The sequence below is a fragment of the Haliotis asinina genome, chromosome 7 (assembly GCF_037392515.1).
Source record: "Haliotis asinina isolate JCU_RB_2024 chromosome 7, JCU_Hal_asi_v2, whole genome shotgun sequence".
Taxonomy (NCBI): Eukaryota; Metazoa; Mollusca; class Gastropoda; order Lepetellida; family Haliotidae; genus Haliotis; species Haliotis asinina.
In genome coordinates this window covers 25,792,217-25,819,069 of record NC_090286.1, presented here as the reverse complement: position 1 = coordinate 25,819,069, position 26,853 = coordinate 25,792,217, and the positions used below count along the sequence as shown (strand labels likewise).

At 36.8% G+C, this 26,853-nt stretch overlaps 2 protein-coding genes across 3 annotated transcripts in view; one reads left to right on the top strand and one right to left on the bottom strand.

Annotated features, from left to right (window-relative positions):
* Positions 1-223: 223 nt before the first annotated feature.
* LOC137290221 (protein DEK-like) lies at positions 224-16,139 on the bottom strand. 2 transcript variants are annotated; one of them, XM_067820962.1, is made up of 12 exons: positions 16,056-16,139; positions 15,169-15,403; positions 12,928-13,083; positions 11,710-11,786; positions 9,432-9,526; positions 8,288-8,430; positions 7,665-7,891; positions 6,479-6,620; positions 3,176-3,246; positions 2,879-2,962; positions 2,466-2,534; positions 224-2,121 (listed from the first exon to the last, which is right to left on the bottom strand). In XM_067820962.1, exons 1-12 carry the CDS (start codon positions 16,095-16,097, stop codon positions 2,110-2,112), a joined length of 1,353 nt encoding a protein of 450 aa, XP_067677063.1. In that variant the 5' UTR covers positions 16,098-16,139; the 3' UTR covers positions 224-2,109. The 2 variants fall into 2 exon arrangements, with proteins under 2 accessions (XP_067677063.1, XP_067677062.1); XM_067820961.1 differs by having other exon boundaries at positions 7,656-7,891; positions 16,056-16,132.
* Positions 16,140-16,343: 204 nt separating this feature from the next.
* Positions 16,344-26,853, top strand: part of LOC137290196 (probable E3 ubiquitin-protein ligase RNF144A) — a 48,801-nt gene continuing 38,291 nt past the window's right edge. Inside the window, exon 1 of the mRNA XM_067820914.1 lies at positions 16,344-16,492. The gene's annotated coding sequence lies outside the window, so the exon portion shown is untranslated. The remainder of the gene's footprint in view (positions 16,493-26,853) is intronic.

Genomic DNA, 26,853 nt, shown 5'->3' with positions numbered 1-26,853 from the left:
ACTTGGCAGTGTATGACAATTGCATAGACTGATGCTCATGCTGTTGATCACTGGATTGTCTGGTCCAGGCTGCTGCTATGTAGTCTAAAATATTGCCGAATGCAGCGCAAAACTAAAATCACTCACTCATTATGAAACAGAGGGTGACTCAATGACTTGATTGCATGCCATGATATCCCAAACGGCATGGAACATTATTGTTCATAATATCAAACACTGGACAGTCTGGACCAGGCTTATTTATTTACAGTTGATTTTCATAAACAGAAACAATATCACAAACATTGAATCTTATGTCTCAAAATTTAAACCATTTTATTTCATAACATCAGAGATTTCAACATTTTTGTTTCTATTTCGTGATCATGTTTGGTCGTTCACTTTTAAAGCATTGACTTCATTTTGTAGAAAATTCCTAGCTATTTTTATATTACTTAACAGAAGATAAAATAAATATTAGACAGATACAAGAACTAGACTACTGGGGAAGCTCTTACACACTGAAGAGAATATTCAGCAAATCTCCTGACAGTCACCAAAATACAGAACCTTGTTTAACGTACCAGTATACTGTTATTAAAGCTTGGCTTCAAAGACAGCAGTAAACCATACAGACACTACACACTACTTTCCAGAAAACTACATTCAATCCCATACACGGTGACCCAGCCTCAGATGATCCCAGTCCAAACCTTTTCTGCTCCATCATTCACATCAATTTAACTCCTAATCCACAAGAAGATGATGACAAAACTCTGATGTTGTGAGTCTAATTCCTGTTGCACTTGCCCCTAAGGTATACAGATTTTAGAGGTAGCCATCAAGGGCACTCAAAGGCTAGAAGACATAAAACAACATGTGACTAATGCCACAATGGAATGCCCTTTTACAGTAAACTATACTACTAAAAGAGGTCAACAAACACAATTCTTTCATATTACTATTACTAAACTCTATGAAAGAATTAGGATTCTTTAACTTCTTTTGAGTAGTATATACAAACCTAACAAAAGGATCTAAGGGATGGGAACTCTAATGTCCTAAATATAGCACACAATGAGCCTCACTTAGGATAAAGCAACACTTGATGGCTACCCAACCAATGCATTAAACATGGTTCACTACCAAACCAAGCATAACAAATTAAAAAGAGAAAAAGTTAATAGATTGAGCAGTACTTGTGCATTCTAATTCTTAACTCATGGAAATACATACTAAGGACTTTATGAATGATTACACAGAGGTTTGAAGTTAGACACTTAAGCAGGTTTAGGCTTGGAACACGCTGAGGCACATGTCTTATTTGTAAACTTTACACCTGGTATTGTTATATTTCTCACAGTGCTTGAAATCAACAACTGTAACAAGGTAAATGGAAAATACAAATTAACAATGTATATGTAAGACGAGATTTTGTTCACCAATCAAATCTTATTGATCAGGACTAAATCCCTCAGTTTTTCCATCATTTGTTTCATGTGAATGACACTAATAAGAAACATGAGATTCTTAAAAAATAGCTTTATGAGTTTCAGACAGGGAGAGCAAATTTCACAGTGTCAATTACAGTGTGTCAATTTCACATGGGGATCATCTATTTCACACCAAGTGTGTCCATTGCAGACAGTGTGTGTCAATTGCAAGCACTGTTTGTTCTCCATGAGATCGGATCAGACGATATTAACAAGATAGACGCCAAGTCTCTCCCGTTGCCTGGAAACATATTAAAACCATGGGTGTGGCTGAAGCACATGACCATCATCATCACATATATTACAATTCCAATAAAACAGATTAAAATCGACAATGGGTGATAAAAGTGGCATCGATGAGAGTAAAAGCTGGAAATTTAAAATGAAGCTAAGATTGTGATGATGAAAAATAAAATCTAGATGACAGATGTTCCACGATAAATGTCTATACAAGGATCTACCGACAGTTCCAGCATTTCACTGGTGGTTCGTCGGCGTGGTTCGTCCCTACTGAGTTATGCGATGATTTCCAACACACTCTTGGAGCGGCTGTCTTCACAGTATAGTCCAGCCCTCGTGCGTATGTACGTTTCATTATGATTGGCTGCCATTTCACCAACATCATTCCTCACTCCTCTCATGATATTAGCTGAAAATGAAATCAGTTTGTGTAGAAAGCTGTTGTGAAAATCAACCAAAACAAAAATATCTATATTTAGGCAATACTCCTGTAATAACAGTGCAGGGGACATCAGAAACGGTCTTCACACATCGAATTCATGTGAGGAATGGGACAGGGGTCCTATGCGTGATGACAGAATGCTTTAACCACTAAGTTACACCACCACCCTTAACATTTTGGAGCAAAACCCAACAATACTGTCAAAAGCAATTGGGATACATGAATATTATGACATTGTTTTACTTGATATATCAGCATATCACTATGGAGATGAATGATGGAAGTCCATCACAAATGAAGTAATTGCATACCTGTTTCACTGTGTTTTTGATGAATTCTTTTTTGTCTGACAAATCAAAATCTGGATACTTTGCATAAACCTGAAAAATATCAAGGAATTAAGGTCTTTGATATAATCTTGTAAACAAAGTCACAAAAGCTTGGATTCATTCATACAAGAATCCCTGTCTGGGATGGACATTTACCAAGTATGTCACCATTGCTATGGTGCATATCTGCTATGCTCTCTAAATTATTTCCCATCGTATCTTCCATACATACCCTGATAGGTCCTTATCTGGAGCCCTGCTATATATTCAGATATTTTGACCTGATAACCGTTCACTATTTGAACTGTAACGAACGAACCAACTGACTGACTGACTGACTAAATAAATAAATCATATATAAATATATAACTAAGTATGATAACTATTTTACTCACCTGTTTTACAACTGTTTTCATTGTCACCTCTTCCAAATTGGCACCATCTAAAATTTTCTTAACAACGTCACGCAATTCATCATTCTGCAAACAGAAACACATCTAGCTGTGTCAAAGTAAGATAACCTTAAAACATTTTCATGAAGATCAGACTTAGATCTCAAATGATCAATTTCACTACATCAGAGACATCAGACAAAAAATTCCATAACACATTCTCTATGTGCAAGAAAATTGTTGTGCCAAGATTCCTAAACCAACCCCTGGACAGTCCTTTCACAACTGAGGAGAACTCACATTTGGTGGTCCTGTTTTCTTTGATGCTAATGTTTCATCTTCTGAATCATCCTCGTCTGATTCCTCTTCAACTGTAAAAAAAAAACAAAGCTACATTAACAATCTGCAGACATTTGGCTACATTTCCTTTGTTTTTGAACACAAGACCGCCAAACTGACCATAAATGTTTGGCAAAAGCTTCAGTTTATGGCTTTTTCTGGGGGATAATGTGTCTGGATAAAACAGTCCATCAAAAAGTGAAGTTGTTGAGGTACAGTTTCTGAACAAAAGGCAACCAATGAAAGTCCAAATACTTCACCAGATGCAAAGTAATGCCATGGCATATAATATTGGGGATTATGCTGACTGTCTACAACAGTAAGAACATGAAGCAAAATGGGGTTTACAGGATTTCACTTATTTCAATTAATCCTCAGTAATTGTTGTTTATCATGACAGACTGATTTCCTTCATGTGTGTCATCGTATTCCAATTGTGTAGATTGATACTCATGCTGTTTATCACTGGACTGTCTGATCCAGACTAGATAAATTTACAGACCGCCGCCACATAGCTGGTATACTGCAGAGTCTGGTGTAAAACAAAAACAAAGCAAGCATACATTCACATGTCTAGCTCCTCGTAGTAATCAGGACAAATGATGCTTTTCGTGCTAAGCAACTGTGATCTTATGTTTACCATGGATGTTCCACTCAGACATATCATTCTAATTCCTGTGTTTATCATGTTAATGATAGAAAAGGTCAGCCCCAGACAAACAAACAGAACATCTTCTAACACTGTATGATGTAAGAACCCAAGCCCTTAATATTCCATCCATATCATGGCAGGAGGTAGAAAGGGGCTTTACATTTTGTACCCATGTGGGGAATCAGTGTCTATTCTAGAACTGAAAATCAAGGGGGGTGGGGGGGTTTTGGAAAATGTAGAGGAGATACCTGTATTACCATCTTTCAAAATCGTGTGGATGTTCGAAAGTTATTGCAATCACCACCAGTGAAACTACTGCTCATTTTATTTTGGCTACAAGTCACATATCATAGCACCAAGCTTATTTTGAGAGAGCCATGGCCATTCTTTCAACCATTTTTTGTGAAAAACACTTGGTTTGGTTTTTCCAGAGTCTGGGTCAGTCTCGATTCACACGTCTCATTAACAGACATATCGGCCTGGGGATACTGTTGCTTTCTCAGTGGTATTTTGTGCAAAAAAGTGAGGTATTTTCATTCTTTTGCACGACATTATTCATGCCAAATTACCACAAACTCTGATTGACTGATTTCGAAAATGAAAATAAAACGAACTGTTCTGATAAAGGTCGACAAAACTGTGTTTCGCAAGCGCTGTACACATGCACTATGTCTAGAGTTCATAGTCTAACGTTATCAATTAATTAATCAAATCATAACTTCATCGAGCAATGTGATCTATTTTCATACTAATGGAATTTGGTTTCCCCTGTGCCGATAGTGGTTTTATCCAAGGGAGGTTACTCTGTTATGTTTACACGTTGTCACTCGAACTTGACTCTGATTTAAAAGTCATTCCTTGTCACTATAAAGCTTTTAAAGGTAGATAGGGAGCTTATTACTATGCACAACAGTTCATGCTGTTGTTTTCATAGGGGCGATTTGATCATTATTAGCGCGAATCGAGCAATCGCCATCCTAGAATAGATACTGGGGAATCAAATCCAGATATTCGGCATGACGACCAAACACTGTAACCACTTGTCTTCCTCGCCACTCTGATGCAGAGGACCGAATCACATCCTCTCTTGTCATATACTGCATCAACTACACAATAAAGTAGTTACATCCTGGTGTTAGGGGTTTTTGACAATGTAAGACAGAAATGTAATTTTTGTCTTTAATATCATTTAAAGTTTTGATTTTGCTAACCTTGAGTGTTAAAGATATATTCATCTATTTCATACAAAAATATCATGTGTTTCCAACAAAAATAGTGTTGACGACATCATATCGGTGAAACTGTAGCCGCTTATGTTGTCTGGGTATTTTGGATGTGTTTTCAATGAGCCATACTTTTCCACATGGCTTCCTGTTTTATACATAACCTGTCACTAGCAGACGACTGATCTTGCTGAACTTTGCTTACTTTTTTGTAATACAGGCAATTGATTTTGCATCTGAAGTAGTATTAACAATCTCGGTAAATAATACTGATGTTTATTTGATATTTACATAACTTAACTTCCGGATTTCAACTGTCAATAAAACAACTCATGACAGGAATTTGGCATCTGCCCTACTGATGAAACTGTTTGGGCATTCTGATCCCACATGTACTTCCATGACACAGAGCAAGCAATTGTTGAAATCACCAGAACACTTTGGGATAAATTAAACAAGTGGTAGACAAAGTTTGTGGTCTGAGTATAACACGCACCTTCTAGACGAATGCTATGACAATGTTTAATTTTTAAAACTAACAACTTCACTGTTTGCATTACAAAGAGGTTTCTTTAGAAAATCTTCCAAACGACATGAGTATGATTTCTGAGGGTAAGAAGTATACAAATGAAAGCTTTCTTTGCATGAAACGGATATTCATGATCAGTAGGTTTGAGAAAGAAGGCAGTTTCAATACAATGCTGAGAGATGAAAATGGCCACAATATAAGCTCACTGATATAAATATTCACTTGCCTGAATAAGTGCAGAATTGCAATCTCTACTAGTAGGATCAGAATTAAGTCTCTGCTGGTAGAGACTATGACTGTATAGGATACTCTGTATAATCAGAGTCTCTACCATAAGGGACTCTGACTGCAGTCTCTACTAGCAGGATCAGAGATTCCATCAGCAGAGACTCCGATTGCAGTCTCTACTGCTAGTCACTCCAATCTCTACCGACATATATTTCTACAGGGCTCCAGATAAGGTCTGTATCTGTGTAAATATGAAAAAGAATAAATAAATAAGCACAAAACAGTAGAAAATATTTGAGGAAATGTACTCGCAACAGCAATGGTGTATGGTCTAAGTATCATTACAGACATATTTATTTGAAAAAGTACTGCTTTATTGTTTACTGACAATAGTAGCAATGTCGAGGACCTTTCACAAAACGAATAGCTGGAAGAACACTAATACACCATTAAACTGCTTTCAATGCTCTAAATGTACACTTGAGACTTTCCACTACTACTGTATTGACAAATTAAGGAGTATGCACTACTGGTATTTATCTGGAGCACTGTTTCTACTGTATGACCAAAACATGATTACTGTGATATGAAGCACACTGATCACTGGTATGGTTTTCAGTTCGTATTCTCACCTTTCTTCTTCTTTGATTCTTTCTTTTCTGCTTTCTTCGCTGCCTTCTCTTTTCTCTCCTTCTTGTCATTTTCTTTCTTCTCCCGTTTCTCTTCTTTAGGCTTTCTGGGTGTTTCCAACTTCGCCTTTTTCTTTTTGGGAACCTGAAAACATCCACAAGTAATCTGAATTAGTACCCACTGCACAGGGTGCTGTAGACAGGGTTGGCAACCTAAAAGATATCTTACAATGGCCTTATATTCACTGGTAGGCTTTCTTGGCCGTCATATTAGGAGAATTGAGTTATTTAGCTACCAGTAAATTTATTTAAAGAAAGATCTAATCAAATCCTATCAACATTAGGAATGTTTTCAGGGATTTATCTAGAATTGTTAATACATTTTGTTGGCAAATTGGGGAAAACATTGTAATATTGTTGAAAATTTTATGGCTTTAATATTATTTCCATAACTTCTGGGAAATAGCACCATACTTCACTCAAGTTTGGTTTGCTGCAGACTTTGGGACGAATGTGAACGCAAAAACCATACTTTGTCAGCATTTCAGACATTTGAGGGGTCTTAATGTTCAAAAATTAGATGAGTTGTCTCCCTTGGACCAGACATTTCAGAAATGAGTTGCAGTGGGTTATGTGTCTGCTTAAACTAGTCCACACAAATGTTTCAGCACACTGAGATGACATTCTACAACATTAAGAATAGGTCAGTAGTCAGTACTTTCAGCTATCTGTGTTTTGATAATGTTTTGTTTCCATTTGTGCATTTTACATATAACAGTTAAGCCAGTTAAAAACATGATTCGTATGATATTCTTGTAATTTTGTCACCAGGATCTTTATATTCAAATCAAGTAAACATACAAGTTAACAGGTCAGTACCATGCTACAGTTAAACATGATATCCTATATATAGAGTGAGTGAGTTTGATTTTATGCCACCTTAACCAATATTTCACCAATATCACAGAGGACACCAGAAATGGGCTTCACACATTGTACCCATAAAGGGAATCCCACCAGAGGCTTCTGCTGGACAGGTGGCTATCATTAGGCTATCCTATCAGTCTATCCCACCTCCCTGGTATAATATTCAGGCACAGTCAACTCATTAGGTATCAACCAGCACTGTAGGTCAACATGTGTTGGTCAAACATCCTGGTAAAAGTATCATGATTTCAACCCTATGTACCTCTTCCTCGCTCTCTTCCTCTTCTTCAACATCACCATCTTCATCTGCATCATCGTCATCATCCTTATCATTTTCCTCTGGCTCTTCATCATCTTCCTCATCGTCTTCATCGTTCTCTGACTCCACGTCTTCCTTTGATGTTTTCTTCTTTTTCTTCTTGCCCTCTTTCTTTTCCGCTCTCTTCCGTTTCACTCCCTTGTCCCTCCTCTCCTTCGAAGCCCGACCCCCTGAAAAAACGATCAACATTTAGAAAAGAAAACATTATCCAAAACCGAAGAAACACAGAATTATCTTCCCATTGTTATCTCTCTTTTTGGCAGTGTCTGACTACGCAGTATAATATTTATGTAGAGAACTGGTTCAACATTTTGCATTGAACTTGGAATAAATCATACCAAAACAACAATCAATGACTGACAGCTCTTCCGACAAGACCATCTGTGCACTATACTGAAGTAAACTGGCAGTGTCTGACAATGCAGTGTAATATTTACTTAATATGCAGAGAACAGCGCCTGCATTTTGCATCAAATGTGGAATAAATCATGTGCAAGCAACAATCAATAACAGACAGCTCTTCAGACAAGACCATCTGTGTGTTAAACTGAAGTAAAGTACTGTACGTTTTTTTGGCTCTGGTACTTTCCTGCCAGAGTCAGATGGGTGCATAAGGAAATCCATGACCCTCTGGACCACATCGTCTTTGACCCCTGACCTCTCAAGGTCAAGCACCTCACAGATTGTCTTTAAAACCGGGAGTGTTAATCTGAAATAAAACCATCACACTTGGAAATAATCAAGGACAGCGGAAAAGCAAAACGCAAATGTTCAGGTCCTGGGGTAGAATAAGCCTTCAGCAAATGTTCTCTTGGATCCTCAAACAGTAGTCCTTAATCTACCCTATCTACAGTCAAACCTATCAAAACAGAATCCTCATTTATCACTGATTCTGTACAAACAAAATATGTTTTTGTATATATCCGAAGTTTTAATTAATTTTCTTAAATTTTGTAGAATTTGTTCTGCAATTGTAATGGGGTAGTCTGAGGCTAAAATTCACAGCGATCATGATGAAATTGTAGAGATCAGTATCTAGCCATGACAGGTACACAACCCAGGACAGTCATGTTCATGCTCTTATGAAGTTTCCACGAGTAAGATTCCCTAGCATGTCAAGAATATTATTCTTGGTCATTTTTCTGGTCATGCAGAGAAGAAAAGAAACTACTGACACTGTCATGTCTTTTGTTACAAAGCAAATTTCCAAACTGAGGGTGAAAAACTGAGGTCTAATAATTAAAGAACACTTGCATCTGCTCAGTATAAAACCCATGTATATTATTTAATTAGTCTCGCCAAGTTCAACAAGATACTACCTCTTGTGATGGATACCTCAAACCGAAACACAGCAAGTTATTGATAAAGGAGTTGAGTAGAATTGGATTTAACGCCACATCAGCATTATTTTAGCTATGTTGTGAAAAGATCAAGTGTATAGTCCAAAAGAGTTTGGCTTAAAACATATACTTTCATTTCACCACCATTTAAAAAAAGAAAAACAGATGTCATAGCATCAAATACAAAAGCAAGCAATTTGTTATTCTCCTATGAAACTACAAGTTGTGATATAGGTCAACTTCCTTCAGGAAATTTATTGATAGAGGAACATCACATCAGATTTTCATGAGCTTGAGACACTAAGAAGTAAATGATCCTCCTGAAAACAGAATACGATGCAATCTCTGCATCAGTGAAAATATTTCTTACTTGCCAATGATTGTAAGTCTCTTGTCATATTCTTTGTCTTCTTTTGAAAATGAAAACCCACAAAACTGTCGCAGATTCTTTTTCACTTCTTGTGACTGAAACAAAAGTGGACATCTCTAACCAAACCATATGCAAAACATATTTTAAGTTTTTCTTAGTTAATATTTTAGAAGTGAGTTTAGTTTTACACTGCTTTTTCAGTATTTCAGAAATATCAAGAAAGGTAAACACAGGAAAAGGGCTTCAAACATTGTACTCATGTGAGGAATTGAACCGCTTTTGTCTACCCCGACGCCCATCATATTTCAGGAAGTAGATAAAATTTTTCAGATATGTGGAAATAAAGGCTAGCAAAAAATTACACAAGCCATATTGATATTAGCATAATAAAGAACCCACATCATCAGGGTGAACAGCCACATGTCATATTCAACTCTCATGAGGACAACAGAGCTCTATCCTCTAAATTACCCCAGGACATTTTAATCTAGTATGCTAATCACTGATTTTGGAGGACATATTCTGTTAACAGGATCTGACCAACATTAATAGGGTTTTACACGACATGATTCCTGCATATTTGAGGCAACAATTTTACAAAAGTCACTCAAAATATTATTATGCAAGTCAAGCTTGATGCAAATTTTACAAGTGACCCTCAGAATTCACTTCAATAAAATCGATATTTGATAAGCAAAAACAATGAAACTTTTCATGAGGTCTTCAATAATTTAGACGTTTCTATCAATTCATGTCAATACCTGTACATTAGAGTGAATGAATCACAAGTGTGATAATTTGTGTAGGATACTGAGGTTTGTCATTTACTAAACTTAATACTGAAACATACACTATTTATTAACTAAAACATAAACGGCAATGCAACACAGAACATCAAATCCTTTGCAAAACTCTTCCTTTTTGATAAACACAAATAAACATTATACTAAAGTTTTCAATTTCATGACTCCCAAATATTTAAAATGACTCCCAAAAATGAATACTATGAGTCACCATCACCAAGTTTTCAAAGTCTGTGTAAAACCCGGAATATATCTCCACACAGCAATATTCCAGGGGTATGATGGCAGATAGTAAATCCTCCAGTCAGATGCACATAATCCAGAGATCCACAATTATACAAAGAAAAAGATCCCTGCCATTGGGATACCTTGGCACAAACCCTTACCATGTCACTGACCTCTGTCCTCAATCCTTTAGGTCTCATGATAAGTATCGAATGACTGTAGACTAGGGATGAAACAGTATGCTACAATATAAGTAGAGCCCCAGCATTTTGTCTTTGGTTGGTAAACCACAATGCCATCCAGAAATTTGCTATTTTTGGTTTTCATACCGTCATTTCTACCTAATCACAAAATGACAGTTTTGCTCATTTGAAGTAACAGATTATGGTTATTTTTCCCCCATGTTATTAAACAATAAAACGCTTTGCTCATAGTGTTTGCAGTGCAGAAAATAATACGTCCTAGGTCCAGCACTTCTTCACTGATAGGCATCCACATTATGTATATGTAGATGGCTATCAGAGAACGAAAACTGAACCAAGGACGCATTTGCAGCAATACAAAACCCTCTGTTGTCAAATTTCTGCATTATGATCATATTTCAAATACAGAACCGAAGACCTTGTACTGCAATATTACCCTACCATACCTTGGTAAGAGCATACATTTGATAATCAGGGCCCTTATTCCTGAAGACCAATTCTAATCTGAATCCTGAAAGTGGTCAGTAGACCACAGGCCCTCGTGCCATTGTGAGGATTAAAGCTTTTTTTTGAAAAAAAAATATTAAATTTTTTTAGATGACCCCCTGACTTGAAATGCTTCTCAGTACACTATATCTAGACAAGGCCAGACACTTTAGTGTGCCCCACCTGCCTGCTTTGGTGATAGCTACGCTTCCATCACATGCAAAAACTTTAGATAAACATAATCATTGGTGACTGGCCTATCGATCACCACTCATAACACATACCAGTTCTTTATTGTTATTTGGACATGTCAATTCTGAACCTCAACCTAACGATCTTGACACAAATGGCGGACGACAGCAAATATCGACAAATGAGAAGGCTTGCTTTGACCACACATCCTTTATGCGTCCATATCGTCCACAATTTGTTTCAAGATCGTTTAGCTGAGGATCAAAATCGGCTTTCAATTGAGTTGTAGACTAGTAAACACAAGGCTAAAATATCAGCCTTCACTGCTGTGGTATTTATTCAATAGTAGTGTTAAGAAATATTACTCACAGTTCCCTTCTTTCCAAACACTATTCGATGTAACGGCTTCAAGTCATCTGCCTTCAAGTGTGCAATTTTGTATTCAACTGAAAACAACGAAGGAAATCTTACAGTAACTTCATCAGACACTGGCATTAGGACACTACCTACCAAATATGGAAACATTTACAGGACAGTTTTGGTTTCAGTATGGTCAATGACTTTTAAAACTAAAAATCAGAAACCCTAACAACCAAAATTGTTTACTTGTAAATCATATTTCATTGATTCCAACTGTTGGTTACTCCTCAAAGCATACAATTACTCATGCTCACACAGAAACAGTGTGCACAAATAGCGTCTGACCCTTTGACAACTCAGACAGGTTCGCCAGTGGTCAGATAGAGGTCACCAACCCGGAGGCCAGTGCCTGACTGAATATTTTACAATGAATTTATCTAAAGTTGTTACTGGAATGTAACACTTGTTTGCTGTTCATAAGTCTTATGTTTAATAATATTTTCAAAGCCAATTATAAGAAATGTTAAATCTGAAATGTGTCTTTAATATTATTCAATGGGTCACATGAACTTTCAGTGGGTCAGACAGACATCTGAAACTTTCAGGACCAAATGTCCTGTTACTTTGAAACACCATTCATGAACACTGCAAATATGGGAGTAAAAATACCCAGTTGTTTGAAAAATTATCTGGAGCTCTCTGTCTACGCTATTACTTGATCATGTTGATGTCAGCTATGAGTAGTACACAACAGTGATGGGAGTTAGTTTTAATCTCAGAATTGATAATTGGTTCATTACAACCGATGAATCATAAAAATTAATTGATAAACGTTTATCAAATTGCCCTAGTATGTTTGCTAATGTACAAAGGTTTTCATTTCATCCCCGCACCCTCGAACTGCACAATATGCAGTTGCAAATTTCACACCTTTAAAGGAGAGTATGTTAGGAACATGAATTTTCTGAAGTCTTGAACTAAAACTAAATTCAATCATGACTTGGAAAAAGCATGTAGCACTTATGAAATGTAAATTTAAAGACATATACTGATAATACAAACAAGTTTTCAAAAATTGTTTGTGGTCAATCATGAGAAATCAAGACAGACAGCTTGGCTGTTTAGTCACTGTGACCAATCTTCGATTATTTTTATTCATCAGACCACCACTAATACAGAGAAATACAAATGCTGTAATTTACATAAGACACTGGCTGTATCACTTACTTCTAGGGCATTCTCCAAGCTTTGCTCCTGTTCCTTCTGGCACGTCGACTTTCTTCCTGTGCTGAGGGGCAAAGGTCATGGTCATCGCCAACCTTTCCACTTTCTTTTTCTCTCTCTTCCCAGATTCGATCACTACTGGCCTCTCCAATAAGCCCACTACAAACAAATAAAAAACAATGCATCTAAAGTACTTCCATTCTGATACATTTAACATCAACGAAAATGGTTCAAGGTGTCATTGATCCCCTGGCCTCCCATATCTAATGCAGAATAGCTAAGACCAAAAACTGAGAGATGGAAACTCACATATAGCCATGTCAGTTTGTCCAGTCTTCAAAACATACTGGAAACTGGTAGAGTTCCATGAATGTCCAGATAATGTCATTACTATTCAAAGTCAAATACTTTTTTTTCAAGTTCATATTTTTTAATTAAGTTGAATGTACAAAATGTTTAGAATGTGTAAATGCCTGCTATCATCTGTATATGAATTCACCAGCAAAGATGGAGTCTGGGTCTTAAAACTACACCGAACATGCCAGGCTTCTCTTAGTCTTATTTATTGTCGAACAGGTAAACTTTTTCATCTTATGGCAAAACAATGTACACAAAGTAGTGAATTAAGATGGTTTCAGTTTAAAATTGTTCATAATATACTGACTACCAATAAGGTGTTATTTTAGATGGGATTCGTTGAATCCCCAGCATGTTCTTTAAGTAATGACTCACTTGAAACCATTGTACATGTATTATATACCTGTCAACATAAAATCAAATGGAGAAAACTTTCAGAATGGCTTGTAAAATATATGAAATGAAATATCGAATTTAATGAAGGGGAAGTATTATTTGGGTTTGAGGGGATGCATAATAATCCTTTGAATGCAATTATTCTTATAACAAAATCTATGCTTTACAGATGTACAATTAGGAAAACGAAACCAAATTTCAAAGTTTTACAACAAGAAATATATACATATTAGCAGGCAACAAAATTTACAGCTTTTATGAACTTTGGGCAAACATTGAAGTGAAATATTGTGGTTAACACAAACAAACAACTCAAAATTTTTCGTGAACGTTAATAACATTGTCACGCCTCGACAAGAACATGCGCACGTTGGAACATCAGTTCATGGCATTGCAATCCCAGTCACATCACAACCTCTTTCCACTTGCGCAAACACTTCTGCCACTAACAATCTCAGTTCCACTAACTTCATGTAATCGGGGTTCATTTCCAATTCTCACTTTTCAAACTGTGTCTTTCAGTACGCTGGTAATAATTCAAACGTTTGAACTTTGCCGCTACTAGAACGCATCACGTGTTGTTCCGCTCCGATTCGTCACCCGATGTTAGCTTGGTTGATTGACAACTGTTTGAGGGTGTTGTATGCTGATTGGCTAATGGTTTGGTAGGCATGTCATTTTATGTAAATGAGTCACCTGAGTCATGTCACGTCATTACCGAATTCTTACACCGAAAATCTATGCGGATTCATACAGTTTGCACATTGGTTCTTAGTTTCATACCTCAATGCAACGAAAGAAATACACAGTCAATCCTTAACACAATCCTGTAAACAACTATGACGTCCTTGGTCGTCTGTCTATATCATATGTCTTTCTCTACATACACTTGTAGTAAGGCTGTGTGTAAAGTCTTTGACATGAACGACAGTCCTGTGTACATCTATGTCCTTGTTCTCTACATATGCTTTTTAGTAACCTGGTGTAATGATTATATCATATTTACATCAATCGTAACCTTCTGTACATATACAATGTCCTTGTATATATCGGCTTCAGTATATCTAAACAAGACACAACATATATATATATATATATATATATATATATATATATAATATTATGTATATGTACTGCTACAAAATGGATGGTAATGTAACCAAAATTGGAAAGGAAAAAAGAAAATACACATATTTTAAATTACCAAAAGGCACCACTGGACTGATCCATGCAGTAATTTTCATGAGAAATATTCCATAGTTTTGGAGGTGCTGCTATCAAAACAGAATACTGACAACTGACAGTGTAGGAAAGATGTAGTAAATCAAGTCTGTCCACAGGTCTGGCTGCTTAAATATTTCATCAGTCCAGCCAAAATCTAGTAGGGATGGGTTATCTTTCCTACACTGCTACTGATCGCTATATCCACATTGTTTTTTTTTCATTTTTTAAGCAGCAAAGGGGAATAGGGATAAAGGTATACTGTCTTACGTGGTAGTTCTTCCTCTTCTTCATCATCTTCTTCCTCTTTTTCCACCTTTTTTCTCTTTTTGGGAGACTTCTTGGGGGACGCCTCCACAGGCTCGGGTTTTGATTCTGGTTCATCTTTCATTTCAACCTCTTCCTCAACCTTTGTGTCTGCTTCTTCTATTTCTTTTGAATCTTCAAGTTCTTTCATTTCTTCATTGTCTTTTGACTTATCAGCCTCTTCTTCAACATCTTCCTCCTGAGAAGAAGCAAACAAAAAGTACACATCAACCACATAAAATGTTCAAAAAGAAAAAAATCTTGTAGCAAGTACAAAAACAACAAAAATTACTTTGTATGAACCTACAAAGGTCCTCATGGCATGTGCTAAAAGGCATCAGCAATTTGTATATTTAAGTACAACAGCTCATAATTTTATAAAAAGAATAATAGATCATGTCATAGATATATTTTCAATTTTTAGAAAATCTTGAGCATTGTTGAAAACCCTGATGCTTAAACTGTTTCTTGATTGTAATGTTATAGCGTAAAAGCATCATTCATATCAACAATACAGATTCATTCATATCGCTTGGTTTAAAATCCGATCGTCGCAGAAAACGAAATAGTAACTGCAACGAAATTCAGATCAACACATAAAAATAACCTCCAGCAATGGTTTCCGGCATCTTGACATTCGAAACTAATTGCTTTAGTACGTAAGACAACATGCGTAGTTCTCAAAAATATTGTGTTGAAAATAAAAACAACGTGTTGACGGCGTGTGGCAATGTGTCGAATTTAACAAACGATATCTCTGAAATCATCATGGCATATTACACCAAATTTGATTTCCGTATACACATATTTGTATAAAACAAAATGCACTTGAAGACAAGCCCATTTAATACCTCCTTTTGAGGGGCAACATCGGTTTTTTCGGTGTCAGACATTATGATTTTCGACTGAAATGGCGGCAAAATGGCGTACAAATTGAAATTAACCAATCAGCACCAAGTTTACAATTTACCCACCCTAAAGGTCAAGGTCATGGCATAATAATTTTTGTTTTATTTAACAATTATTGGTAGGTATGTAATCGAACCCTACATTTCCAGCTTTCATCATCATAAATTAACAGAACAAAGTAGTTGTCTACTTTTTCTATTATGATGTGGCATGTTGTTCCAAATCTCGCCAGAACGAGATTGCCGTAGCCCAAACACTGGAACGAAGGTCTTGAGTCCAATGAAACGAAATGTTAACCAGGCCTAATGATGCGATATTTCAACCAACGTGAGAATACGATGGACTTTTTACTGGAATATATGATTTGAAGTAACTGAAGGTAAGTTGTAATATTATTTCCTTATTCTGTATCAAAAATGTAATGTCAAAATAATGTCATTTTTAGATGTTGATAATGTCAAGAAACACAACACCTATCATTTTTGTTGATGACAGTTAGCTAGCTGATCAAACCTATGACCAGGTTTTGTGTGACTGATTAAAGTAGGTTATGTCCAGTAACTGGATGTGAAGGCCTATGATATGTGTTTGTTGTATCGAATATCCTAATGTGACTGTCATGACTAGCAAACGTCAAAATAACCCCAACATGGCAAACGTGCTGTCAAAAACAAGCAACCGAGAAAAAACTCCCACTAGAACTAACAGAGTCTGCATTGCACAATCTTTACTCATAACCGAGAGTTTAAGTGTGTCGACGGAGAAATTATTAATTTTTTGTGACTTTTAATGTATTATACCATTCTTATATGTTTCATAAAATCTCATTATTGTTGAGGTAAATTAATACCTCTCAGATGATTGCAAAGCATGGTTAACAAACACAGGTCACAGGTAACAGAACATTGTTTTTATTCCATGCATTTACTAAATAAAATATTGGCCTAAATGATCAATTTATTTGTTTTTGTCAGTATGGCAAGTTGGCATGTGTGTCACCCACAGATGAAATGTTCCAAAACAAATCAGATCAGCCATGATTGTTTCTTTGGCACTAAAAGCTTGAACTAAGTTGGGCAATTTTAACCTATAACATGATGTTTGCATGTGTTTCACATCAATTTTGTCATTTGCAATTACAAACATGTTCTCCATCTCTGATTTATTGATCCACCTTTCAGCATTAGTTAACATTGTTTGAGTCACATTGTGTTGTTTGCTTTATGGCTGCATGAAGGCAGGTGCCATGTCAAGCAGGTATCAACCTGTGTGATCAGTATGCAGTCAAAATCCATTACAGTCTCCTGAGTGACACGATTTTATTGACATTAAACAGGTCACCATACATCAACTTTACAGACATCACAAAGTTCATTAGGCAATTTGAAATGTCTCTACTGTTACCATGTTCACAGAATATTGTTAGTTGCAAAAATTTATTGGTGAGACTAATTTAGCATTTAATATCTTTGATTGGTAACTGGTTTTAAAATTTCAGAATTTGTCTGCTTTTGGAAGGTTTGGGTGTTCTAGGTTACCAGTTCACCTGTATTCTTAGCCCCTGGACCCCCTTTCCAGCACCACTTTGCAATTATCAGAATTATGTACCCCTTTTTTGACTTCATAACTTGACAAGGCTCTAGATTCACTACTAACTTGGAGTTAGTTATGATTTTCTGTTGTCTTAGTGATCTTTTTTAACAAATTAATTAATGTAATTTGAGGAAAACCCATGCCGGTGTTATGAAGTTTCAAGTCACTATGTTCAGGCAGTAGGTAATTACTGAGTTCTTATCACTTGGTAGCCATTACTAAACTAGCACTGCATATTTGTAATAGCAACCATGGTTTCAAAGTGAAGTGTTGGCCTATTGTATGAACATCAAACTGACAACGAGTGGTATCTTCCACCCAGTGCTCACTGAAATCCAAATAAGTGTACCCAGTAAAGTGCAGCTCAGTAAACGTTCACATTGTGGACATATTTTGGTGGGGAGGGGTTTAACTGAATGGTGTCTAGGAGTGCCAGTATTATTCTCAAGGGTCAGTATATACAAGATGTCAATAAGACTTTGTTCATTCTCAGTACGATTCAGTTAATCTGACAGATCTTGTCCATGTTGTCAGTTTATTGTCAGTTGCTAGCTAGTAACCAAAAGAGTGTGACTGGTGGTATATAATTATAAACCTACAAGAATGAAATATTAAACCACTCATGTGGAAATATGAATATCATATTACTGATTTGCTCTAACAGGCATGCTAGAATGTTGTATAGGCTGAAACATGCATTTTGGTTCAAAATACTATTGAACCCGATAGTTATGGTAACCATGGAGACTGAAATAAGTACTTGTGATATAGCAGGATGTACTGGTTTATATTTAGAATACATCCAGGTGCCATCATTCATCTCACATGAGCCCTGATTTTAGCTTATTTTCAACAATGACCCAATTTAATTGTTTGAAAAAGATTAATTTATGATTAGTATCTCTGATATTTGTAAGACTTTCATATGTTGTTGTTACTGTTATTGTTGTTACTTGCAGATGGAGATGTTCAGAAAGAGAGATGAAAGAAAAGAGCAGTGTATGAATGTATTTGAAAGGGCATTTGTATCTTCATTTTGCTGTTAAAAGCCTGGTCATAACCATTGAGAACTGTAGAAAGGTCTAAAATGGTTTTGTGTCCCATAAACAGCCAATAAGAGCTCAACTTGCCTGATTCATTGCATGTGAAAATGTAATTGCCTGCCAAACACAAATATAAGCTATAGTTGTTTGTGGAGAACCATCGCATTTAGCTAAAAAGTGATGAGTATTTGTAACAAGTATTAAATATATCTTTAAAAACAATGTGAATCAAATCCCAATGGTACCTGATTTAATGGTGTACGTTAATCATGCTTTAGATCACACTCTCAGTCTCTGCTGAAAAAATGTACTACCACACATCCATGGTGGAAGTAGTATGGCAGGTTGCACTGACTGCTTGAATGCATGGTTTCTGTTTGATTACATCCAAGCAAAGAACAAGTTTATTATTCAAAGATGGAAACCCTGCTGATATACAAAAATTGATTTATCAACTTCAAATGAAAATTGCATGCAGTAAAAGATTTGACAGTGTCATTATTTATTCTTTCTAGTTACGGAGAAATTATCATGATCTGTTTGTTCATGAATCAGAGTCAGCAAGTTCCAAAAGGGGAGATAATTTTACTTCCCAAATCAGCAGATCTGATAGGTCTCTGTAACTTTGACCATGTCATGCTTGATACATGATTGACATCAGGTTTTCACCCTGGCCAGTAAATTACATCTCTGAATCCATTTTAACATCAAAAGTGTGTTGATCATCAGTGGCAACTGTTTTATAAAGAACCATTTGGGACTATAGGCAGAACAAATAGACTTTGTCACTGGATAAGTGATTCATCCCTGTTTACAAATGGGGCAATTACAGTTACACCCCATGTTGACGATGGAAGATGAAAGTGTAGTTGTATTTTTATCATGTTTAACAGCTGTAATTGTTTGCATGTCAAGACATGAACATAACACAGTGTTTACACTGTTATCCCATGTTAACTGTCAGCAGTGCAGTGCTCTGCAATATGCATTGTATGGCACATGATATGAGATCTTCAACTAAGATGTATCATGGCACAAAACAGTCAGCATTAAATGATAGGTTACATGTTAACCTAGTTGCACCTGACAAATTCTGTTTGTGTGCACTGCTGTTATTACAATATGTAATGAAAGAAATGTGCTAATGAATTTACAATCAGACATTTATTTGAGTGTTTACCCACTAAAAATTGACTTGCACCTGATTCAAGTTAAACTAATAACTAGGTCGCACTTTGTAATATTGGGTTGCACCTGTGCAAGTAATAAGGCACTAAATCGAGGTGTGAGCCTGCATGAAATTATGGACACACCATGATATGAAATGTGGTGTGTGTAGCCTATGCGTATCAGTGTTTGAAATTTACATGAGTGAGTGAGTGAGTTTAGTTTCACGCCACTCTCAGCAACATTCCAGCTATATGGCGACGGTCTGTAAATAATAGAGTCTGGACCAGACAATCCAGTGATCAACAACATGAGCATCGATCTGCGCAATTGGGAACCGATGACGTGTCAACCAAGTCAGCGAGCCTGACCACCCGATCCTATTAGTCGCCTCTTACGACAAGCATAGTTGCCTTTTATGGCAAGCATGGGTTGCTGAAGGCCTATTCTGCCGCTCCTTGATTCCCCTGAAACACAGTGGAGAGTCAGTGTGTCAGTAGTTTCTTTTCTTCTCTGCATGACCAGAAAAATGACTAAGAGTAATATTCTTGACATGTTAGGGAATCGTACTTGTGCAAACTTCATAAGAGCATGAACATGACTGTCCTGGGTTGTGTACCTGTCATGGATAGATATTGATATCTACAATTCTGTCATGATCGCAGTGAATTTTAGCCTCAGACTACCCCAATACGACTGCACTACAAATTCTACAAAATTTAAGAAAATTAATTAAAACTTCGGATATATACAAAAACATATTTTGTTTGTACAGAATCAGTGATAAATGAGGAATCTGTTTTGATAGGTTTGATTGTAGATAGGGTAGATTAAGGAATACTGTTTGACAATCCAAGAGAACATTTACTGAAGGCTTATTCTACCCCAGGACCTGAAATTTACATGAAGGAGGTCCAGTCACATTCAGCTTCTGGTCAGTGACCACAATGCTTTGACTTAACACTAAATTTCCAACACTGCTCATCATTGAGGAGGAATATCTGGTTGGAATTTGGCAACAGAGCTATCATAAGGAAAAACTGGAATGTTCCTCATTTGATTGCATTTTTTGTCAGAAAAGAAACTCATTTAATCTTAGCATGTATGTTGCAGTTAAATTTGTTTCAATTGTTCAAACAGGCACATTATTTGTCCTACAAAACTTTCATTAACAGTCATTTAGGTCCATCTTAAAGTTTTATGCATATTTGTAGAATAAACGATTCTGCGATGTAACACAACAAACCTTTCTCCTGTGTAAGAAGTAGTCATTTGTTAAGTTTAAAAGGAAGTTGTTAAACAATATTTTCCACATCTTATGATTCCATGTTAATTGAGTAAAGGTACACATATTGCCGCTTTCTCAATTTTGGAGGGGACTCATCACCCTCATTCATATGAGGATCATATCGGTTCTGGGTGTCAGCAGAATACTAGACTACATGTTTATTGTTGTCTTTCAGTTGTTTAACGCCCCTCTCAGCAATATTAAAGCTATATGACAGTGGTCTCTTAGTAATCTAGTGGAGACAACATAGTGATTGACATCATGCGCTGCTGTCTATGCTCTTAGGTTACCAAGTCATGAGAGTCACCAACTGATCTCATTACTTACCTTTTACAAAAAAGCATGGATTGCTCAAGATTATTCTAACCCAGATCTCCTTTAGCCTAAAATTAAGGGATTGGTATGCAGAACTGTAATAGCTATTTGGGCTCGTTGGGATTAATGATATCTTATTGATAGTGATTATTGTTGGACAGTTGTAAGTAATGCACTGAAATCTCATTAAAAGGAAATCCATTACTTTAAATTTGTCTACATCTGAAAACACTGCCATGACTATTCTTCTTCACAGACCAAAGAAAATAAATTGAATAGGAGTCCCTCTCAAGTCAAGAATGCTTTTGCAAGTCAACCTTATGTCAAGTATGGATTAATCTGGGCTCCATCTAGATTTGTTTAGTAGATAAATGTATAAATATTTTATTTTTAATGAAGATAACTGGGATAAGATATTTCTCAACTAAATTCCATTCTAGGATATTAGAACCAGTTACATGTAAGGTTTTGCTAACAGGTTTGCACAGTTCTGCTTCATATTTTCCGTCTTAACTTTTCAGTTTGAGCAAATGAACACCCGCAGAGAACATACACATTCCATGGAGGGTACTCCTGTTAGGGTGAAGGTGCCACAGCAGATATTCTTATCTGAGGTTTGGGGTTTCTTTTCCAAATTCATGCCAAGGAATTTAGAGGCCTTGACACTGATTGGATGGTTTAAAAAATCTTTTTGACATGAACCAGAATGTTATCTTTAGATCTTCCCTAAGTTATAATGTATAAAAACTCATTTAAATGTGTTTTTAGTGCAGGTGAGGTTGTGGTTTGCACTTAAGACATGTTTTCCAAAGAAACAATGCACTGTATTGTACAGGGCTTCTCCAAGCTGGCAGATGTCAATTTGGCAACTCTTACTTTCTGGAATTCAAGTTTTTTTAGTAGTTCTGGCTTTCTGTACCATGAGTACCTTATGCTGTTACATGTAGATGATAGAACAGAGTGCCCAAGGGAGACGATAAGAAAAGTAGCAAACAAGATTTCAAAAATACAACTGAGGACATTTCTTGTTGACATCACATCTTTGGGGAGATGTTGAAGTTGAAGTGAGTTTGGTCCAACGTGTTGATTGCAGCTTTGAACAATATTACAGTTCTAGCAGAGTGAGTCAGCTTAATAACGTAGAAGGAGAGCCTTCTAGCTGAGTCGGTTAATCCAGGAGAGTTAACACTCAAACTTTGTCCCCTGGGTCAGAAGTGATAGGTGTCAAATTGTTTGTGGTTAATTAGTGACAAATGGTCTGAAAAGGCAATGTGTAATTAATATTGATAATAGGTGGCATGATGCACTGATAAGGCAGTGACACCATCCTTGAACTTTCACTTCAGCTTGAAGGCAAACCAGCACCATCTAAAGGCAATATGTCAAAATGTTTTCAGACACTTGATGTGTATTGACCCTTCAATCATTTATCATCAAACATTTCCATTTTTTTTAAACTGGGATTCATCTTGAAACCTACTTGTTTTAAGACAGCACCATGTATTCAATCATATTCTAGCATATCTGGAATAGCACAAGCTCTGATCGAAATGAAAAGTCAACTCATGCGTATGCTGGCCATTTTCAGCATTTACATTCAGTTTTCAGCCCAAATAATTACCACAGAAATATTGACCAAGCATCCTGATGTGCAGAAGCCTCAGGCATTCTACAGACATCTTCTGTAAGAGCAGTCCTGCATGAGATATTGAATATGAATGACCATTATATAAAGCAGATCACTGTGCTGCTCTGTCTAGATTCAATGCTGATGTGTTTTGTAATTATGGTAATCAGTTGTAGAGTGGGCCTCCTCCTGAAATAACAGCCTAAAAGTATGGTGAGGTCATGGACCGATCTCTCCATGTCTTCCCTAGTGCTTAGATGGTCTCTTCTTCAGAGAGGAACTTCACAGACTTAGCAATAATCATATTTCTTTCTTGGCTGGGAATGTTTAGGTTGACTGTTTTTAACCAAGACTGGTTTTGAATTAATAACCTTGGTCTGTTTGTGGTCTTGTCCTGAGCAATTGTCTGTTGTCTGTACTGTACCTTCAGGATTCAATGGCTTAGGCAGAGGTAGACACTGAGAGTTATTTCACAGATAACATGGCTTTAATTTGTGTAACTCAATGGAAACTATCCATTTTCTGGTGATTTTCATGTCTCTGACTTGTCTGTTGGTGCTTGTTTCTGACAAGTCCAAAACTGTAGGAGATAAACCTGAACATGAGAAGTTAGTTTGTGTCAGAGCATGTTTCTGCATGATCATGCCAGACTGTTTAAATGGAACAATGGATGTCTTTACTAATGGTCCCTTGGCCTGTGACCAGCAGAAATATCAGAGGGCAGTGTTCACGGTAGGTTTTGTACGAGTGCAGGGAGTGAGACAATGGGCCTATTTTCAGTATTATTAGCCATGTGCAAAATGGCCCATGGCCCCTGCTTTTCCAAATCCCAGCGAATGCTATGCAGAAATAAAATTAAAATATGTATTCCAGATCTTATGCACTTGAAATTTTCATTACAATCCTGAATCATTTCAATATTTACTGGTTTTTTTCTATGGCGTTGTTTTAGGTTACTTCTTAAAATTAAGTAGATCAGAATCTACACATCCAAAACACGCACACAAAATATTGTTTGCATTTTTCACGTGAAAGATGTAGGTATCGGTGTTAACACGAACACTGGCAGGCCAGATACTTCCATGGTACTGGTAATTTAGAAAATCTGAAAACAAAATGTTAGCAGTTTCATATAGTTTCAAACTAAAATCCTCCCCAAAGTTTGCATTTTATGAAACAATGTATACATTTTCAGAAGTTAAATGGTTTGGCTAAGAAATATCTTTTGACCTTTCTTGAGGATCTATATTGTTATATGCTTAGGACAAAGTGCACTGTTCTTGAAGCTGTACTTCTTTCAGCTTTCAGTATCATAGTACTACTTCTACATGTAGAATAATTGAAGAACTAATAATATTAAATGGTCATTAAGTGAAGAGACACAAGGAAAGTTTGCAGAGTGTTACAGGGGTATGGACAGCACAATATTCCAGTTATATCACAGCATGAAGTGGAACGAAAGCTTGGCACAATGGCGGTCACGGACATTTACCATTTTTGTGGAGTGAGTGAGTTAGTATGGTTTAACACCGCTTTTAGCATTATTCCAGCAATATCAAAGCAGGGGACACCAGAAAAGGGATTCACACATTGTACCCATGTGGGGAGTCCTCGGCACTAGGCTACCCCACCGCCCCTTCCATTATTGTTGAACCCACAAGAATAGGTATTTTACTGACAAGCCTTGGAATATTGAGGTTTTGGTAGACAATGTAAAAACGGAGGGGGAGGGATTTCCCAACCCGATTGTTTTACATTGTCTACCAAAACCAAGGAGAAGTGTTTTCTCTGAGATTTATGCCGTCAATGATGCATAATTGCAATGTACATCATCATTTAATGAAGCTTAATAACAATAACTGAAGAGTAAGCAAAATATATTTAATGACAGCACCAATAAATAGATAATTCAAACCCATGATTACACGATGCCATTTGGAAAGTGGTCAAATGCTACATATGTCATATTTCGGATTTCGCTTTCTTAGTAAAGTACAAATGCTAGTACTTTTAAGGTTGAGTCCCATCCGGGATTCGAACCTACACCCTCAGAGTCAGGCATCTAATCGCCAGCACACAAATTCAGGTGCCTAGCCCGCACTCTGAGGGTGCGGGTTCGAATCCCGGATGGGACTCAACCTAAAAAGTACTAGAATTTTTACTTTACTAAGAAAGTGAAATCCCAAATATGACATGTGTTGCATTTGACCACTTTCTAAATGGCATCATGTAATCGTAGCTTTCAGCCATGGGAGCCATGCAAATTTACACTCAATAGAGGGGAACACAAAGTACGCAGTCTAGACTACCAGTTGTCCGACTTTCATTTGGAAGTCGCAGTGGCTGAGCGAGCTGGGCGGCTGACTGTGTGCTGGCGATTAGGTGCCTGACTCTGAGGGTGTGGGTTCGAATCCCAGATGGGACTCAACCTAAAAAGTACTAGAATTTGTACTTTACTAAGAAAGTGAAATCCAAAATATGACACATGTTGAATTCAAACCCACTTCTTTCGCCAGCCTGGTGGTTGTCTGGTAGAGCATCTGCCTACAAATCTGTGAGTTACAGTTCCAGTCTTGCTAGGGAAAACATTTGCACTACTCATATATCATTTGAATGCTGATGTTCATGTACAGTTAGGAAAAGATGATTGCAGGAAGTAAAACATGAGAAGAGGTCTTACTAACGAAAAGTAAAACCTGGGAAGAGGTCTTACTAACGAAAAGTAAAACCTCTGAAGAGGTCTTTCTAGCCAAAAGTAAAACCTGTCCCTGCAAAACAAAAGCCTAAAATGCCATCATTCTGAGGCAAGAGAAAACAAGAGATGACCAAATATTTGGTGAGAAGCGCACTTCAGGTTTATATAATGAGGGAATCCACAATCATTGGATTCTGACGTGTCTAAAGGATGCAGCTCAGCACAGCAAACTGCATCAAGTTAGTAAGTCTGACCAGCCGTTTCCCTCAGCATGCAATGAAGATATATAGTACAACATGTATAATGATAACCATGCAAAGGTCAGCAGGAACAACAGCTCCAAACGATATCGTGCCAGCAATGATGTTGCCTAATTGGCCCTGTCTATCATGTATTTCAGTGTGTCAAGAAACACACACTGGGGAGAGAAATGAACAAGTTTGCACTCTCGTCAATAACACAGGCAACCCCCGGTAACATTTAATACAGTTTCAAGCTGTAATTTGTGACTATTTGTCTGTGTAATAAAGGCAGCTAGAACCTTATTGATTGGCCAGTCAATAGCGAGATAGACCATGAAGCAAGCTTTGCTATACATTGGATGGTGTGTACAGCAATACGGCTGCTGCCATTAATTGAGGGAATGTAATCTGTCAAAGTGTGGATTGTGTCGTTTCCTGCTCTATGGTCCTCACGGCTTGTTTTGATTGACATGTCATTTACGAGAGTTTGTAGAATCATGTCAGGGAGAAATGTGGTAATTGTGTGTGTTTTTCACAAACAATATTAATCTCAGTGTGCAATGCTGTTTTCGCTACATCCAAGGTTAGCTTTGTTGTTCTTTTTCTGATCTTCATTGTTGAATCGTTTTTGCTGTATTTACAGAGATTGGAAAAGGTATCAAACATGTTCTTTGATCTTGTGTTTGATTTGGTCGGCAATAGTGTTATGGTGTTTGACATGATAATGGTAAAGCGTTTACAAAATTCATATGGGACTCAGATAGTCAAGT